This window comes from Camellia sinensis, chromosome 14, assembly GCF_055761805.1.
Source record: "Camellia sinensis isolate YWXY chromosome 14, ASM5576180v1, whole genome shotgun sequence".
Taxonomy (NCBI): domain Eukaryota; kingdom Viridiplantae; phylum Streptophyta; class Magnoliopsida; order Ericales; family Theaceae; genus Camellia; species Camellia sinensis.
In genome coordinates, this window is record NC_138974.1 from 58,321,594 (window position 1) to 58,341,659 (window position 20,066).

At 35.3% G+C, this 20,066-nt stretch overlaps 2 protein-coding genes across 2 annotated transcripts; one reads left to right on the top strand and one right to left on the bottom strand.

Moving 5' to 3' along the window:
* Positions 1 to 4,765: 4,765 nt before the first annotated feature.
* On the bottom strand, positions 4,766 to 5,530 carry LOC145807007 (putative mitochondrial protein AtMg00310). The gene has a single exon (XM_082904903.1). It carries the CDS (start codon positions 5,528 to 5,530, stop codon positions 4,766 to 4,768), a length of 765 nt encoding a protein of 254 aa, XP_082761029.1.
* Positions 5,531 to 16,455: 10,925 nt separating this feature from the next.
* LOC145806685 (LOB domain-containing protein 15-like) lies at positions 16,456 to 19,509 on the top strand. Its single transcript, XM_082904253.1, has 3 exons — positions 16,456 to 17,554; positions 17,764 to 18,046; positions 18,969 to 19,509. Exons 1-3 carry the CDS (start codon positions 17,541 to 17,543, stop codon positions 19,395 to 19,397), a joined length of 726 nt encoding a protein of 241 aa, XP_082760379.1. The 5' UTR covers positions 16,456 to 17,540; the 3' UTR covers positions 19,398 to 19,509.
* The last annotated feature ends 557 nt before the right edge of the window (positions 19,510 to 20,066 follow it).

Sequence of the window (20,066 nt, forward strand, 5' to 3'; positions counted from 1 at the left end):
GAACGGCCTATACAGATCGTAAACAGACGGATCAAGAAACTGAGGAACAAAGAGATCCCGCTAGTGAAAGTTGACTGGCAAAACCATGGTGGCGTGTATGCCACCTGGGAGAGAGAAGATGACATGGCCAAACGATATCCTGAACTGTTTCCACTGAATCCTGTTTTCTTCCAGAATAAAGGTAACTCGAGTTTAGAGGACTAAACTCTTTATAAGGAAGGGAGACTGTAATAACCCTCACCACTGCCTACCGATAAACACTGATTACCGTTAAACTGAACTGATCATGACTGATAATTGAACTGATTAAAAGTACTGAACTGACTGACCGAAATTGAAACTGAATTGAATGAATACATCTGTTTGAATTGCATTTTATCTGTTGACTGTTAGTTTGATCTGTTCATGTCTTATGTTTAAACTGCTAATTGAAGGCCTTATCGGCGGCCGAATCCGGAAGTGATTGATGTTTTATGATCCTGATAATTAATATGATTTTATGGTATAATTATCTGAAAACTGATTAGGAATGATTAAATTAGATTAAAATGAGTTAGAGTGCATGAGTTGATTTACTCACCATAATGCCATTATTAGTGGGCCTCTTATTATAACGTCTTAGAGCCTTTGCATACTTGAATCAAAACACTTCTTCAGCCACATTTTGAGCCTACAACCGACCTTAGAGAGAGAGAGACTAGAGGAGTTGATTTCATCTCATTTTGCTTATAAATTGCTTGGTAATTGAAGGAATTGGAACATAGGTTGCAAATTAAGCTTCCTCACCTTGTAACTAAAGCTCTAGGTAAGGAATTCAACCCCTCTTTGTAGTGTTTAAGCTTATTCATGCAAGATTCTTGAGCCTCTAGTGATTCAAGTCTAGAATTGGTTCTTTGTTGTTGAATTAGAGCATAATTCATGCATGCATGTTAGTGTTGTTGGAGTTTGAGTTGAGTTCATGGCAAAATGTTGCATGCATGTTCACAATTATGTTCAAGTCCATGATTTCATCATGTTTTGGAAACAATTGGCTCCTTAAAGCATCAAATTGAAGCTTTGAATTGGTTTGAATTCATGCATGTTTGCATGTTCTTCATATTCTTGAAAAATGGATTGAAATTGAGTTTGAATTAAACACCCTTGGGCTTGATTTCTCAAATTGACCTTTGAACCATGTTATTCTATGTGTTTATAAATGTTTTCCAGAAAATGGGCCCAAGAGGATTGGTTTTGATGCATTTGAATGTGAGTTTGAGCTTGGAGGTGCAATCTGGAATTCCCAGATTTTGCACTTACGCTCGAGCGGGGAAAGTGGCGCTCGAGCCTGGAATCCGAGCATCCAGCATCTCACTGCACTGTTTTACAGTCCGCTCGAGCGGAGGATTGGGCGCTCGAGCGGAGTCATGTCTCAAGCTCGAGCGAGCGTCGAGCGGAGATTTCACTCATCCAGTACTTTTACAGTACGCTCGAGCGGGAAAGTTTACGCTCGAGCGTATACCTTTGTTGCATTACCGCTCGAGCGGGGAAACCGGCGCTCGAGCGGGACTCTGTTTTTCTGAAAATTCTGAAACTATTTTCTGATCACATCTTTGCATCCTCATCCCATTCTAGGCGTTCTTAGGCCTAGTTTAAGACATCTTAATGAGGATATAGATGTAGAACACACCGAGGCATTAGGGATTAAGTTATTATCTTTTCCAGCTGTGTAGCTTAGTGTGTTCAATCTGTTAACTGTGTAGGGTTGACGACTGAGGAGACGCTCTAGCATACTGTAGCCCAAACTCTGTGAGTAACGATTGTGTAAAGATATGTTCACAAATGATTATCTTCTGAACAACTGAACTGTACTATTTTCTGAACTGATTACTGTTAACTGAATGAATGTATGTCCTATATTCTGAACTGTATTGTGGCATCCTTAGCACCTACTGTTTACTGTTACTGCGACAGAATTCTCTGTCGGTTCCCTTGTTGGAACCACTACTGTTTACTGACTGATGGCCATCATTACTGTTCGGTCTTTTAAGACCTACTGTTTACTGTATTGTTATGCTAATGGGTGTACCACATATGACTGTACTGACTGAATGACTGAATACTGTTTAAATGGACTGTTTTCATACTGTAAGGACATTCATTCTTTAACCTCTTTACGCATTATGTTATTTACTGGGCTTTAGCTCACTGCTTATATATATATATGTAGGTGTACAGGCACCAGACCGCGGCTAGGAGTGTCAGGGTAACTCCAGTTTTGTCAAGCCAACTACTGTGCCTCACTGCGAGGTTCCGTGCCTATCGTGTTAAGGCTTAGGGGTGTTTTACAATTCCCCCTTCTGTACCGTCCCACTGTTTTGTATAGACTGAATGTTTACCGTACTGTCATATAGGGTTGAGTCCCTAGTCTGAATGATTGTAAATATTGTACATACTGTTCTGTACTGGTTATATATACACGTATGAAAGTCTTTTTCATATAGACTGTCACAGCTCAATGGACATTATTTATTTACTGTATTGGCTTCCGCCAGGCCCTGTACTCTGTTTTACTGTATTACTGTTCTGCAGGCCTTCGGTAATCCCGGATTACTGGCCGGTTACGGTGCTAAACACATAGGGCCGGGTTTGGGTCGTGACACTTGTTGACCAACTGGTTCGGCCACATTGGCCTGATCAACCGCTTCTTCTTGTGCCGAAATTTTATTTGGTAAAGGCACTTCATGCCTCTTAGGCCTACCACGTCTACCACCGTTGCGCCCTAACATCCTAATGAAGGTAACAAAAGAGATTAACACATTTACAAATGTACCGAAGCTAATTCACTCAAGTCCTAATGTGATGGACAACAATAATTCACTCCACATAAGCACATAGTCACATAGATACGTACGAATTTCATTTTCGGATAACTATCATCCCACGGCATTGCCAGAGTTTCAGTTAAAAGCAGCAGTGATCAAGTGCTCTTCTAATATGACTTTTAGAAACTCATAGACTCAATCAACATTCTAGAAATTTAAATCTCATACCCGTATAATCACATAAGCATGTTAGCACATAGCATTGCAAACATATAAACATATTTGTCAAACGAGATAAACTCATTGTGGTACTAACCACTTCCCACGTATCAAAAGTATTCAAACCCGGTACGCTCTGATACCAAGTTGTCACGCCCCGAAAATAATACAATAATTCAACCGTAAAGACTAATACAAAATGACATAAATAGTGTGTTAGACTTTCATTAATCAGAGTCCATTTACAAAAAGGCACATGCATTACACATTCAAAAGCTCTACCATGAATCGATAGCATGTGGCACCAAACTAAATGATCAATGAAATAAATGCCCTACATGCTTACATCTTTCCAAGACAGTTCTTGGTTACAACAAAAGTGAGCCTAACTTAACACAATTCAGAGCCCTTGGTTATACAAAAATAGATATAACAGGATAGAAGCTCTTGCTCTCAATCCCTTTAAGCTATTGCCTTAGCGGAGGCATATCACCAGCACCTAAAAATGGTTTTTCCCAAATAGAGTGAGCCAAAACCCAACAAAAACAATCTAGCACAATATATGAACTTTAACAAGGTTATTGACATGATGCACATGGTCAATGCTCAAAATAAAATCATTTACAACTCTTTTTCCCAAATCCATATTATACCAAGTATGATATCCCAATCCATTTTATATCAATTCGTTTCATGTCATTTCATATCTCCTCAATTCATGAGTCATATCCATCGTTACCTAGACAACCCAACTGAGATTGCAACTCAATGGGTATTTTTTATTTTTATTTATTTATCTATTTATTTTTTATCAGTAAAAAAGAACTTTATTGATGAAAAAAAAAAAAAGTGGCAATATACATGCAAGACTTACATCAATAAAAGCAGGGAAGTGCACTGAGCATTATAGCAAACCTCAACAATCCCAACTAGGTTAGCACCGCAAATGAAGCTCAATCATATGCTAGCACTTGACCTAAGATTGGTGAGAAACCAACCAAAAACAACAAAAAAAAGAAAGAAGAATACAACTGCAGCATTAATGCAATACAACAACAGGCAGTGCAACTCCCCTGTGTCACATCATCAAACTCCTCTACGACACACTAATCTACACACAGTAGCATGCAACAAAACAGCAGTAGGCAACATTACAATATCAAAACAGCAACAAGCAGTCCAATACAATTACACTGCTTCGAGATATCTCCCACCTCAATACAAAGACATAACCCTTAGGCCCTTCCACCTAAGCAATATCTAATTTGTGAAATGTTGAAGAGGAAATCATTAATTGAGAATTGAGTCCCTTTAGAAGAAACTTTATACCAAATAGCTAGCATGTTGACAATGAGCTCCTGTAACTCCAACATCTGAGGATAAGAGCCTTAAAAAAGACACCCATTTTTGTGCTTCCATATGGACCAAAAGGCCACCAGAGGTATTGCACTCCAAATTTTCCTTTCTTCTTTCCTGTAGCAGTGCCCAACCTACCAATGTAACAGACTTTGAACAAACCCAGGTACCACCTAAACAATCCCCCACCACTACAACAACCCTGACCAAACCCTCTACACCATAGGACAAAGGATTAGCAGATGTTTAATTGTTTCTTCTTGGGCCTTATAAAAAGTAAACGGGGAAGATGCATTCCTATCCAAGATACCAAGCCTTTGCAAGAAAACTGATGTTTTCACCTTATTTTTCCATACAAGCCAACCAAAGAATTGCACTTTGGGAAGGAGTTAATTGATCCTCACCCTTCTACTAAAGCTGACATTGCCTCCAAAATCAAGATTGAAATGATTGTAGAGAACAGAAACAAATGACTGATCTGATTTTTTTGCTAGCCACACAACTCTGTCATTGATCTCCAGATTCAATGCAAGGGCAGCTCGTAAAATTCCATTGAGTTTGAGTAGCTCCTCATTTTCCCAATCAAATAGAGGTCTACGAAAAGTGAGTGACCAGTTATGGGATTGGCCTGCAATCTCCACTAGATCGTTAATTGATCCCACCTTATTATTAGATAGCCGAAATAACCTTGGAAATTCATCTTTAAGGTAGATATCTCCACACCATTTATCATACCAGAATCTAATTCTACAACCATTACCCACTCTTAATTGTAGTTGGGAAATATAGTGTATGAATAAAGTTTCTTTCTGTTCAACTATTGCTAAAATGTCACTCCAAATTCTAGAGAAGTTGATGTTTGGGCTGAGATGAGGTACCCATTCCTCTCTTTGAATCATGTTTAGAAGCAAACCTCTACCACCATTTAGTAGCAAGCACACATTCACATGTTGAACTCTTCGAATGCCTAGCCCACCTTGCTTGATGCTTTTAGTTACCTCTAACCATTTCACCATATGGATTTTCCTCTTCAAATCTGTGCCACCCCATAAAAATGAAGCTTGGATTTTATATATCTCCTTAGCTATTCCTTCAGGCAGCCTAAACAGAGACAAATAGTACACTGGTAGACTGGACAACACTGTTTTCACCATGGTTAATCTACCTGCAAAGATAGAAATCTCCTTTTCTAGCCAGCAAGCCTTATTTTAAATTTATCAATAACAGGTTTCCATGTCTTCTTCCTCTGAGGACTAGCACCCAAAGGCAATCCTAGATAGTTAAGTGGTAATTTTTTAGCCTTGCAATTCAACAAGGAGGCAAAGTCACTAAGGACAGAATCAGAAGTACCAATCCCACAAAGCACACTTTTATGATAGTTGATTTTAAGCCCTGAAGCTATTTCAAAGCACCTTAGGATCCTCTTCAAGTAAAGAACTTCTGACAGCTTAGCTTCACAGAACAGTAAAGAGCCATCGGCAAATTGCAAATAAGAGATCACTACATGAATGGCACCAATAACTGCCCTTTTTAGCAATCTCAACTCTCTAGCTCTCTGATGAAGAATATTTAGTGCTTCGGCGACCAAAATAAATAGGAAATGTGATAGGGGATCACCTTGTTTGAGGCCTTTCTGAGGGTTGAACTCGTTGGTTGGTGAGCCATTAATTAGTATTGAGAGCCTTGCAGTAGAAACACATTCTTTAATCTAGGAAATCCATTTGGTACCAAACCCAAAGTTAGCTAACATTCAGAAAAGGAAATCCCAATTAATGGAGTTAAATACCTTTTCAAAATCTAATTTAAACCATAACCCCTTTTTTGTTGATTTTTTTCCAACCATCCACAACTTCATTTGCAATCAAAATTCCATCAAGTATACTCTTTCCTCCCAGAAAAGATGATTGTGAATCACCAATAACTGTGGGCAAGACTCTTTTTAGTCTAGTAGCAAGAACTTTAGAGAGGAGTTTATATACTGCACCAACCAGACTTATAGGTCTATACTCATTTAGATTGATAGCTTTATTTTTCTTTGGTATGAGTGTGATGAAAGTGCTATTTAGTCTTGTAGTCAATCTACCATTGGTATGGAATTCTTTTATAAAGTTGAGCATTTCCTCTTTGATCACCTCCTAGTTTTTTTGAAAAAACATCAGTTTGAAACCATCTGCCCCTGGGGCTTTGTTCCCATTATAATCTCTAACAGTTGCCTAGATCTCCACTTCAGAAAATTCTGCTTCAAGCATATGGAATGAGTCACTCAGCCTTACACTCTTGAAATCCCCAACTAGCACTGCTATGATCCTCCAATCTTCTGTGAAATGTTTTGAAAAATAATTCCACACCTCAGACTTGACTTGATTAGGCTTCTCAAGCACTACATCCCCTATTATGATGGAATTAAGTGTATTCCTATTTTGTCTGCTGGTAGCCATAACATGAAAGAATCTGGTGTTTCTATCCCTTTTAGATTCCATGCCAGCCTAGATTTTTGAAGCCATTCCCATTCCAATCTCTTGCTCAGCATCCACATTTCACTTCTAGTCTCTCTTTTCAACTTCAATTCTTCATCCTCCAAAGGCCTGCATTAAGCTATCAGATTCAGGTTATTGAGTTCACATTCAAAGTCTTATAATTTGTATGCAACATTACCATACACCTCTTTACTCTATTTTTTTAATGCCAACTTCAAACTGTATAACTTTCTCTACAAAATAAAACCAGCGCTCCCAAAGCACTGTGCTTCTCTCCAGGTTGTCTCTACAAAAGGAACAAAATTAGGATGCAAGAGCCAAGCATTTAAAAACTTGAAAGGTTTAGGCCTCCAATCCCTCTCATCCTCTATGAGCACAATAGGATAGTGATCATATACTATTCTAGCAAGACCCTAGAGTTTGAGCTTAAACCTCTCTATCCACTCTGGATTAATAAGAAATCTGTCAATTCGGCTCCATTTATTTCCATCAAAGGCATTACACCATGTATATTTTCTACCTAGCATTTACACATCTACCACCTCACATCTATTTATGAATTCATTGAATTCTTTCATACCCCTATCCCTTCTTGATGTTCCTACCATTTCCTCTAAAGTCCTTATCTCATTGAAGTCACCACCAAAGCATCAAGGATTTGGGAAAAATGTTTTCAGATTTAATAGAGACTCTCATTATTTCCCTCTCCTTATAATGTCAGTGGGAGCATAGATATTTACAATTACACAATCAAAAGAGTTGTAAAGCTTACCTGAGAGTAAAACAAAGTTTTTGCTGCTGCAACAATCTGAGAGCTGAAAGACATTTGGGTCCTAAATGCATAACTGATCTCTTGCCATCCATACTACATCCATAGTCATGTACTCCAACCTATCCCTGGGCCAAATACTTTTCACCATCAAGCTTGTTATGCTTGACTTTTTTATTTTTTAAAATAGAGCCATATCAATTTTCCTATCTAGTAAAAATTTTTTAATCTTCATTCTCTTTTCAAGCCTACCAACCCTTTCTGATATTCCAGCTAAGTGTCGTCATAAAAATAAATATTTCACTATTTCCACCCATTTGGAGCTAATTACTCCACTGTACCAATCTCTCTTCCCAACCTTTCCTCATCATTCTTGTGGCAACCCCCACCACTGCTTATTGATAACACTACTGATTAGTGCTAATCTATGATTAAGCATGTTAATTGACTGACTGACTGAATTATTAAACTGATTGATTGATTGTGCTAGTTTGAATGCAATTCTATCTGTTGACTGTGAAATTATCTGTTCATGTTTTATGCTTTAAACTGCAAATTGAAGGCCTTATCGGCAGCCGAATCTAAAATTGATTGATGTTTTGTGCTAATTAAGATTTATATGATTTTATGGTATATTTAATTGAAATGTGATTTGGTATGATTAAATTAGATTAAATATTGATAAATTACAAGAGTTGGCCTTATTTACAACTTTACCACTTAGTGGCCCACTTCATATCATATTTTGAGGCTTGAATTATACATTAGATACATCATTTCCTCAGCCTTTCCATAAGACCAACACCGACTAGAGAGAGAGAGAGAGTTAGGAGAGCTTGGTTTCAACAAAGATTAGCTTGGAGACTTGAAGAAATTGTAGAGAATTTGTACAATTGAGCTTATATCCTTGAGTTTAAAGACCTAAGGTTAGAACTTATCTCCTTGGTTGTGAGTTTAAGTTGTGCCTTGCATGGTCTATGTTAATTTTGAAGTTTAGAGCCAAGATATGGCTTAATCTGTTGAATTAAGAGTTTAATTCTTGCATGCATGTATATATTTTGAAGTTTTGAGGTTGTAGTTCATAAATTCCTTACATGCATGTCCATATCTTGAGTATAGTCTATGAATTCATCTTGTTATAGAAAGAATTGGCTCATTTGTTCATGTTTTGAAAGCTTGAAGTTGATTAAATTCATGCATGTTATGTTTTACATCATGTTCATGGAATTTGTTTGAATTTGTGTTCAATTGAACTACCTTTGGGCCTTGATTTTACAAATTGAGTTTTGAATCATGTTAAACTATGAATTTACAAGTGTTTTCCAGAAAATTGGCCCAAGAGGATCGAATTTGATGCATTAAAACTTGATTTTGAGCTTGAGGTTCAAATCTGAAAATTCCAGATTTTGGACTCCCGCTCGAGCGGGGTAAGTGGCGCTCGAGCAGGGTAAGTGGCGCTCGAGCGGGAAATTCGTGTATCCAGCACTTTTGTTGTGTTTACAGTTCGCTCGAGCGGGGTCTTGCACGATCGAGCGAGGACTTGTGTCACACGCTCGAGTGGGTGTCAAGCGCCCATCGAGCGTGATTTTCACACATCCAGTACTTTTGCAGTCCGCTCGAGTGGGAAAGTTTACATTCGAGCGAAGACTTTTGTTTGCATGTCCGCTCGAGCGGGAAAACCCATGCTCGAGCAGGACCTCTGTTTTCTGAAAATTCTGAAAATATTTTTAAAGTGCATCTTTGCATCCTCATTCCATTCTAGGCATTCTTAGGCCTAGTTTAAGGCATCCTAATGAGGATATTGATGTAGAACCATACCAAGGCAATTAGGGATTAAGTTATTATTTCCCAGCTGTGTAGCTTAGTGTGTGTTCACTCTGTAACTGTGTAGGGTTGGCATCCGAGGACGCGTAATAGCTTATCTGTAGCCTAGAACTCTGTGAGTAACAATGTTGCAAAGATATGTTCAATTGAGATTATTTTCTGAACAAATGATTGTACTGCTTTATGAAATGACACTGTTTACTGAATGAATGTTTGTCTTATTTGTGAACTGTATTCGTGGCATCCATAACAATATACTGTTACTGAACTGTTACTGCTACTGTTACAGAGATCTCTGTCAGTTCCTGTGTTTGGAACCACTATTGTTTACTAATATGATGGCCATCATTGACTGCTCGGTCTGTTAAGACCTGCTGTACTGCTTTGCTATTGGATGTACCACATATGACTATTATAGTTTCTGAATGACTGTTATGGCATGAATTATGAGCCACAAACTGAATGATTGATATATTGTTTAAATGACTATTTTTAATACTGAAAGGACATTCATTCTTAACCTCTTTACGTATATGTTATTCACTGGGCTTTAGCTCACTGCTCATATATATATGTAGGTGTTCAAGCACCGAACCGTTGCTAGGGGCGTCAAGCTTAACTCCTGTTTTGTCAAGCCAACCTTTGTGCCTCACTTTGAGGTTCTAGAACTGTTCAAGCTGAGGCTGCTTGGGGTGTTTTAGTTTTCCCCCTCTTTGTTTATGTTCTGTATAGATTGAATGATATTGTACTGTACTGTTCTAATAGGGATTAAGTCCCTGTCCTGAATGATTGTATATATTGTACATACTGTTTTGGTACTGATTGTATATGTGTCTTGAAAAGTCTTTTTGCATACAGATTGTCACAGCTCATTGGACATCTTTTAATTACTATTTTGGCTTCTGCCAGCCCCTGTACTCTGTATTTCTGTTTGACTGTTAAGCAGGCCTTCGGTAATCTCGGATTACTGGCCGGTTACGGTGCTAAACCCATGGGGACGGGTTTGGGTCGTGACAATTCTCCTCCATGTGTGTGAGTTTCCTAATTCTTTCAGATTCCTGTCCTTTGTAATCAATACCTAAACTTTTCCCCATCTGGAGTGTTGTACAGGCCTCTTGAAATATATCAGTACCAGAAATTGGCTGCTTAACTTTTGGATTGTGGTTTGACTTAGGGGCAGCAGTGGATCTGGACGTGGAGCCTTTGGGGGTGCCTTTGCTTGTTCCTGTACCTCTCTGACCAAATCTTCTAGCAAACCCAGTAAATCTCCCAACGAACATAGGGTTTTTGATTCCCTCGTTTCTGATGCCTTTCCTTTTGTATTTCTATGTACGGGTGCTAAATGTGCCTGAGAAAGATGGGCTATTAGAAACACTGTCCTTTGACTTGGAGCCCACACTTGGAACTTCACACTCTGGCCTCTCAAAAGGTTAATTGAGACCAACACCAGTTGGCCCAATGGGTTGAGCATTGTCAAGGGCTACTTCAATGAGCTATAGCCCAGATTGATCAAGACCTAAGACTACCTCTAGACTAATGCCAGGCCTAGTTTGTACTGTCTCATTTAGGCTCTTTATAAAGCCTGGAGTGAGTATCTGACCATCCGTTGCATGGGTTACCTCCCTTGTTGTAGTATCATGATTATTTGCCACTATAAGAGTTTCTACACCTTTTTGAGTGACATGATTGCACCACTTTCTCTGCTGCAGGATTTCCGCTGGTAATGATAACTCTACCATACAAGTGCCCTCTTCATGTGAATTTCCCCCCGTAATTTTTAGTCTCCTCAACTGCTGATACATGGCTCCAACTACCACCAATCACCAGCTCAACTCTTTCCTTCAACCTAAATGCCGTGTCCACATTTTCCATATCACATTCTCCTGTTACTTTATCTGCCTTGTCATCTTTTTTCTTCCTCCAAGATGTTAGCTTCAATGGGTTGGAGTCTTCTATTAACTTTGGAGCAACCATCTTCTTCTGCCTCATTGATTGTAGTTCCTTTGCAAGTGGTAATTGCATCCACAGTACTCTGATCTTCATAAACTCTTGTAGGATAGACTCTGCCTTTGCACTCTAGATTCATGCTTGTGCTTATAGGATCCATAACACTTGTGACTATTTTAAACCTTCCACACCGAAATGATTTAGGTGAGCAAACATCTCCATCTAAACTTACCATCTCCCCCCAAAACCTTCCAATTTTTTTGAAGGTATTAGAGTTCCATAAATTAAGAGGTACCTTGTAACAACTGATCACAACATACCTTTCTTGTTAAAGGTGCATACCAGATCTCCACTCAGTGATGTACTCACACCAGTCATGAAACCAATCTTTGAGCAAAGACTTTTTATTCAACAAGTCTTCCATTAAATTAAAGAATATGATTGCATCCCTACCTCCACTTTCTCTCACCAATATATTCAACACACATCTTTTTTTTAGTTCATTTTTCACCTCAAAACAGAGTAACCCATTTTAAGTCTCATGATCAGGCTCTCATACAACCACTCATTTCCTACCTCTTCTACTTTGATAGTTGTCTTAGGTGTGCATCTTGATTCAGTACCTTTGATGACCTCTGCAAACGACCGTCCATCAGTACCTTGATTCCATTTTCTTTTGTCGGCCATAGTAGATATCTTACTCACCTCTGGTTGTCATGTTGGTATTGGGTTCAGTCTTCACCTTTTCTCTGATCCATTACCATACTTTGCGAATTTGACTACCAAAGATTTATCATCAACCCACAAGCAATTAGCCTTCTATTTGACTACTCTAGCTGTAGTGGAATAGTTATATCGAACAAACCCAAATCGTGAATTTGTTGATTTCTTTCTCTTTTTTGGTATGAACACATCCTTTACCACTCTAAACTTGATGAACAAATCGTACAAATTTCGTGGGTCCATTGATTCAGGCAAGTTATCCACAGCGTAAAGAAGCCTACTCTTTGACCTTCATACCACGAGCGATACTTCGTTTGCCGTCCTCTTTGCTTGACCACTGGAACAGTGGTTTTCTTACTACACAACCATTACACACAAACACTTCAATTTGCCATTTTACGAAAATTTCATCCGCGAGAATTGGCATCCTTGTATACATAATGTTTTTGGGACTTTTATCCTGGACACACAGGCTAACTTAATTCAATGGAGTCCATCCACTTTCTCCTCCTAAACATGGAGTACATCCCATTTCTCCTCCCAAATATCATACATATACAATGTATTAAACACAGTCATATTCAATAACAGTCAATAAGCCATTGGTTTCAATTTACCTAATTCTTATGTAATTTTTACATCAATCGTAGCTATCCTCCACCGATAGCCCAAAACAGATATTTCTAAATAGATATACAATCTTTTCAACAGATAGATTATTTAAATTTTCATAAGTGGGAGGTGATATACATCCAACTTCACCATTTATATAATCATTCATCTAATTTCATATTCCCATTTCTAATTTCACTATTTATGCAAAATATTACTTGAATATTTTAGGGCAAAACTCCCTAAATCCTAAACCCTAGACCCAAGGTCATATCCATTCCCATAACGATTTCTAAGACATCCATTATAAAACCCCTCTTTGGAATTGAAACCCCAAACCCTAGGTTCATTAAAATTACTACACAACCCAATGTTTCTTACACATCAAGAAAATGACCAAGTTAAAACTTATAGAGAGTGTGGAGAGTTCCTACCTCAAAGAGAGAAGACAAGCAAAGCAAATGAGGAACTCCAAAGATGGCGAAACCAAAGTCTATTCCGATCAAAATGATGCCCTTGAGGTGCTTTACCTTTTTAACAAAGGCATACGGGTAGAGAGATCACTAGATTTAGGTAACAATGTAGAGAGTAAGTGAGTTTTAGAGAGAGAAAGAGAGAGTCCCGATCTAGGGTTTTGGTAGAAAAAGATGTGAAAAAGTGATGTGAAAAGGTATTGCTGCGAACTGATATACACACAGTCCGCTCAAGCGCAAGAGTTGATGCTCAAGCGTTAGACACAATAAGTTTCCCGCTTGAGCGCAATAAATGGCCGCTTGAGCACAGAATACACACATCTAGTAGTTTTGTAGACAGAAGAACATCGCTCGAACGCAAGAATGGCCGCTCGAGCGCATACCCACTCTAGCGTAGGAAACGCTGCTCGAGCGTAGAATACACTCTCCAAATAGTTTTGCAGACTTGCAAATGTACTGAGAGTTTGCAAAGTCCGTTCGAGCGCAAAAAATGCCGCTCGAGCAGATGAGCAAAAACTTGGGCAACAAAGGTTTGAAAACCAAGCAACTAATTTGCTCCAAACACAACTACATTCCAACAATCATGTATAAGGAAGAATAAGGGGAAAAAGACATGAACAACCATACAAGGTTATGAATTCCGAGTCCAGAATACAAAATAGATAGTGTTTGAACCAGAAACGCTATACCTAGTAACATTTTAAAAAAAAGATAAATTAAAAACACATTCCTTGAGATTTGATTAAAATACGAATCACCTCCTGTGATTCGGGAAATTACATCCCACCCTTAAGATTTTTAATTTCATAACAAATCATCCATTTTATTAGTAAATCATGAGGTCAATTAACAATTTTTGATGATGTTAAAAATATATTTTAATTAATAATTTAAGTAATTTTATTAATGTATAGGAGAGCAATTATAAATTTTATTTTTTTAATTAATTCTGTTAACTAAATTTTTTTAACAATGGGATATTTGTAATTTTCTAAATCACATGAGACAATCTATATTTTAAGTAAACCTTAAGGAGTGTATTTGTAATTTATTTTAAAAAAATAATAATAATCTACTGGATTTATGAAAAAATTTAAAAACCATAGACTCCAAAATGAATAAACAACTAAATAAAAATAATAATGATAAGAAGCCGTTAAAAAAACAAATGTGTTATAAAGCCGTGACATATATAAAACGTATCACATTCAAAAATTACAACCTTAAGATATGCAATCCCCTTCCGATATTATCACGCCCACAGCCCCACAATAACCAACTATAACCTCGACTCGCGTGCGATAATTTATTTTGAAGAGAAATTTTTTTTTAAAAAAATGAAAAGAAAACCATATTTATAACCATAAAACTCAAACGATAATGCTATGTAACTCAAATTTTGTGGCTCAAAAGTGACTCAAGTGGCCAAAACGACGTCGTTTTGAGTACAGAACAACATAAAAATGGCCAAAACGACGTCGTTTTGACTATTTGAGCCACTTTTGAGCCATAAAATTTGAGTTACGAGACATTTTCCAAACTCAAATTAAAAATGTCATGACCACTCGATGTCCCATGTCCCAATCCCATTTGTTATTTTAGGTTATTTTGGAAAGATTAAAAAAGTCAAAAAATTTGAAAAGTAAAAAAAAAGTTAATTTAATGACTTATTGATTTATTTTGGTCACATCACTTCTCTATTTTTTATATATTTTTTCGTAATAAGTCAAAAAGTTAACTTATAAGCCACTTCCCAAATCAGACCTAAAAAAAGTTTAAAAATTTAAAAATTATATATAAAAAAAAATCAAAAATTTATTTTCTCCCTATTTTTTTGCACGCTTTTAATAAATATTCAAAAAATTATTTTAAACATACTAATTTTTTTCATCTCATATTTTAGTTAAAAAGTTACTAAAAGAGTCTATTTTCCAAACCAATCCTTAGTAAATTTTTTAACTTTTTTTAAATAAAAAAAAGTACACAAAAAGAAAAACAATAATTAACTTTTTAATAGTGACTTTTTAATTATTTTAATATTTTTTCAAACATATTCTTAGGGATTGTTTGAGATGACCACCTAAATAAGTGTATTTTTTATCTTTTTACGAAAAGATATACAGAAAAATAAAGAGATGATGTGATGAAAAAAAATAAAAAAATAAATTATTTTTGAGTGTCAAACTTAACCTTAGTTTTTACATTGGCAAATAACTGAGAGTGTCCCCAATTCGGAATGAATATCTCGGTTTTTTTGTTTTTGCTTTAATTTTTTTATCCCATTTCATCTTATTATTGACGCCAGTTAAAATAATATTATAAATTAGTCAAATATAAAAAAATCGAATCCTCAATTCGATTATATATGTTGTATCAATAATATTAGAAATAATAACATATTTATTAATAATTTTATTAATAACTTACATGTTTTTGATAAAATTAATTATTGCTAAGTATGAGACTCAAATCAATTTAATTAGTACTCCTAACATTTTTCTTGATCAAACCGTAATTTTGCAAAACTTTAAAATCCTAAATAAATGTAAAAGAAAATAACCATACGCGAGTTCGAAGATTAGAAAATGAAGAACCCTAATTGGCTACAGTACTTGTGAAGCAAGCCTAGTTGGTTGCTGTCAAAAGTCAATAGCTGCAAGTACTCACACTCACACGTGGGCAAGCTTTGATGGAGCTGGCATTCTATTTTATGCCCCCTCGCTTTGGGCTATGCCTGTTAGGCACGGGGTTATTATTCTAAAATAGTTTTTAAAAAAAAATGTTAAAAAATTAATAAAATTAAATATCATATTCAAATCATAATTATTTTATTTTTTCTTTCATAAAAATTTAAAGTTGTGTTTGGTTTGTGTTTGTAGAGTAATTTTTAAGGTAAAAAAGTACAAAAATTTGTTTAATTTGTCTTTTTTCAGAAATATTTTGAAAAATTATTTTGGGGAGAGAGTTTTAAAAAAAAGTGATTGATTTGATGTGTATGAGAGAGAGAGAGTGATTTTGGAAAGTAGGTAACCAAACAAAATTTTGAGATTTTTTTTGAAAAAATTTGTTTGATTTGATTACTCTTAAAAATTTATGAAAAATGCTTGGAAGCACTAATTAGTGCTCCCACTAATTAGGTGGCAGTGGGTCCCGCCATTAATGATGTGATGTTTTGGTCTTGGAGTTGTGTTTTTTTATTTTTATTTTTTACTTTTTTAATGCATTAGTGCTATTAGTGGTGATGTTTTTAGTGGGATAAATCATTGTTGAAAATTTATTTGTAGAAAATTTTTTCCAAAATTTTTTTTAAGAAACAAACCAAACAAGGCCTAAAAAGTTAAAAAATACAATCCAAACGAAGTTTTGTAATCCCAAACTAAAATAGCTAAAAAACTAACTCACTTCCCAAACAAAACGTTTTAGAGATATCATTTTTTTTTTTTTTTACATTATTGTAACACATTATTAAAATTTAAGACATTAAAAAAAATTATAAATGTGAATTTTCATTGTTGAAATGGAATTGGAGAGGGCTTAATTTAATTCACAATGAACCAATAGAATTAGTCTGATTGGTCAAAATTCTGACACCTAGTAAGAAGTCAATAGCTCAAATTTGTGCATTTATTAGGACTTTTCTCTTCCAATTTGAGAACTTATTTATGTTAATTAAATATATTGTATTTGATTTATATCCTTATAAATGTAATTCGTTAGGATTTATTGTAATATCATTTCTGATTTAAATAAAAATAAATAAAATTAATTCACAATAATATAACATGTTACTTGTCAACTTTTGATTTTCCATGAATACAATCAAATCATATAAAGGTTGAACTATTATGCTATTATAGATGAATTTAGTGATATAAATTATGAATTTATAACATTTTAAAATAAAAATATGGGGCAATTACAAGTCAATATGACTTTTTAAAAATAATTTTTAGATCCGCAAGAAATTTTACGGACATTAATAATTAAAGTTATAAATTTTTTCATGAATTATAAATTATTTTTTTGTTTTGAAAAATAAAGTGGAGATGGTGATTACATTTATTAATAAAGAATCATATCTGTCTGGACTGTAAAACCAGTCCAATATATCTACCATAATATATAAATATATATGTATTACCATCTCATATTATTCCACTTTTGTTTGTTTCTTATAAAAAATAACTGACCTACTTTCCTTGTGTTACCTTGCCTTTTAAGCACTCTTTTTCCCCCAATTGATTCTTCTTTCCTCCGCTCCCTCTCCAAACTCTCTCTCTCTCTCTCTCTCTGCACCTCTTCAATTCCATCGACTAGAGAGGCACAGTGGCATTCTTGAATGTCCAGAGAAAGGTAAACACCACAGAAAATTCAAGAAAACTCTCTCTCTCTCTCTCTCTCTCTCTTCACAATAGCAAATCACTGTCTTTCTTCCATTGCTTTTTTTTTTTTTTTTTTTTTTTTTGTTATTGTGAAGACAGATATGCAAGAATTTATGAAGAACCCCATTTTCTATGTTTCTAAAATATGTGTTGACTTTGTTGTGTGGTGGGTTTGTTTAGGGAGAGATTTGAAGAGATAGGAAAGAAGATCAAGAGAGAGATCAGCGATGTAACTTGTTCTTCTGATCATAATAATAATCAAATGGGAAGAAGACATATATTGGGGGGTCCACCACAAGGGACGATCTTGAACACTATCACACCATGTGCTGCATGTAAACTCTTGAGAAGAAGATGCGCTGAGGAATGCCCTTTTTCTCCCTATTTCTCCCCACATGAACCTCACAAATTTGCTGCGGTTCACAAAGTCTTTGGAGCAAGCAACGTCTCCAAGATGCTCATGGTAATATTACTGTCTCTTTCTCTCTAATTTTTTTTTTTCATTTTTCATATTTTTTTAAAACAAAAATTGACAGAAGATCGAAAAAAAAAATAGCTTTCTTTAAAAAAATCTACGATTCAAAGAATAAGACAAAAAAAAAAAAAAAAACAAAACAAAAAAAAGAAGATAATTTTTATTGAATTCAAAACGCTTTTCATTTGGGTTGTTTGGGATGAGCTAAATAAGTGTATTTTTTATTTTTTTACAAAAAAATGTGCAGAAAAATAGAGAGATGATGTGATGAAAAAAAAGATAAAAAGATAAAAAGTGTGTATTTATTTAGGATAGCCAAACTTGACCTTAATATATTTTTAGTTTTTTCACTTATTTTTAAGATATTTTTAGGCACTAGTTAGTATTTTTCTTTAAATGTGAATTAACAATACTACAAAATAAAAAAAATATATATTTTTTAAAAAGTATTCCAAAAATGCATATATGTTACAATCATTCTAGCTAGAATTTACGTTACATCAATTTGAATTTTTTTTTATTGGTAAAAATTAGTGATTAGTGATTAATTGTTAATAGGAGTTAAATTCACATCCTCTCCTTAGTAATCAAAGGATTAGCCACACAAATTACAACATGTTAGTTTCACATCAATTCTAAATTCACACCATACAACTCATTTGGGGTATGTTTTCATGATCCATTGCATTTTTATGTGAAAACAACTTTTTGTTTTTTGTCTTTTTTTTCAAAAGCAGTTTTTAGAAACAGCCAAACAATTTTCCCTTTTTTTTTTTCAAAAAATGAAGAAGGTAACCCAAAAAAAAAAAAAAAAAAAAGACCCTAAAAACTCTCTAAATGGATCATCCCAGAAAAATCAACTACCTTTCTGATTTTGTGGTTGGTTATATTTTGATGGGTAATATTATAGGAAGTACCAGAGAGCCAAAGAGCAGACGCAGCAAACAGTTTGGTATATGAAGCGAACGTGAGGCTTAGAGACCCAGTCTACGGATGCATGGGTGCTATTTCAGCTTTGCAACAACAGCTTGAATCTTTACAAGCTGAGCTTAATTCAGTAAGAGCTGAGATATTCAGATACAAATATACAGAAGCTGCCACTAATATCATTGCTGCTTCTTCTAATCATGCTTCGTTAATCTCTTCCGCCGCCGTGTCAGATTCTCTACTGCCGCCACCAGTTATGATGGCTCCCTCTCCTCCTCTGCTGCCGCCTCCGCCTCCACCTTCTGTTTTTGTTTCTTCTTCGGCTTCTTCTTTGTATACATTGCCTGGTAGAGCTCGTGCAACAATGGGCTATAACTCCATTCCCAGTGATAGAGTTCTATATTTTGACTGATATTTCACTCGCAGTTCGTTTATTTATTATTATTATTATTTTTTATGTTTGATGTAGTAATAGAAAGATCATGAAAAGATTATTCTATCAAATTGGTTTCATTTTCTGTTTATTTATTTGAAAACTCCATTTGAAGGCCTTGAATTGAGAAGAAAATTAAGAAAAGACAAAAAAAAAAAAAAAAAAAAAAAAAGTTTTCCAATACAGAAAAGTTTATTAACCCAGAAAATAAACCAGAAAAATTATTCAGAAAATTTAAATATATACATTACAATAATGGCAGAGATCATTAATTTTGGAGCTTTAAAAAGATCACTAATGACATGATACTCAATAAAAAAAAAATACAACACCAAAATTAAAACATCAAATCATTTATAGTGAGGCCCACTAATTAGTGTTCTCACTTATTTTCATATATATTAAAAGCTGTTATTGTGGGCCACAGCATGAACAAATTTTAAAGGAAAATGCTAGAGGTCCCAAATTTTTTACCAAATAAATGACTAAATGTCTCACATGGGTGTGGGGCCCACAAAATTGCGGACCCCACACCCATGTGAGACATTTGGTCATTTGTTTGATAGAAAATTTGGTATCCCTAACATTACCCAATTTTAAGATTGTTGACTCAGGACAGCTTTTTTATTTTTTTTTCCGAGTTGCTGT

Excerpts from the sequence above, each read along its gene's own strand:
- LOC145807007 (XM_082904903.1), bottom strand. The coding sequence starts at position 5,530 with ATGGTGAAAACAGTGTTGTCCAGTCTACCAGTGTACTATTTGTCTCTG.
- LOC145806685 (XM_082904253.1), top strand. Across the intron at positions 18,047-18,968 it reads ACGTCTCCAAGATGCTCATG|GAAGTACCAGAGAGCCAAAG; the intron begins GTAATATTACTG and ends GTAATATTATAG.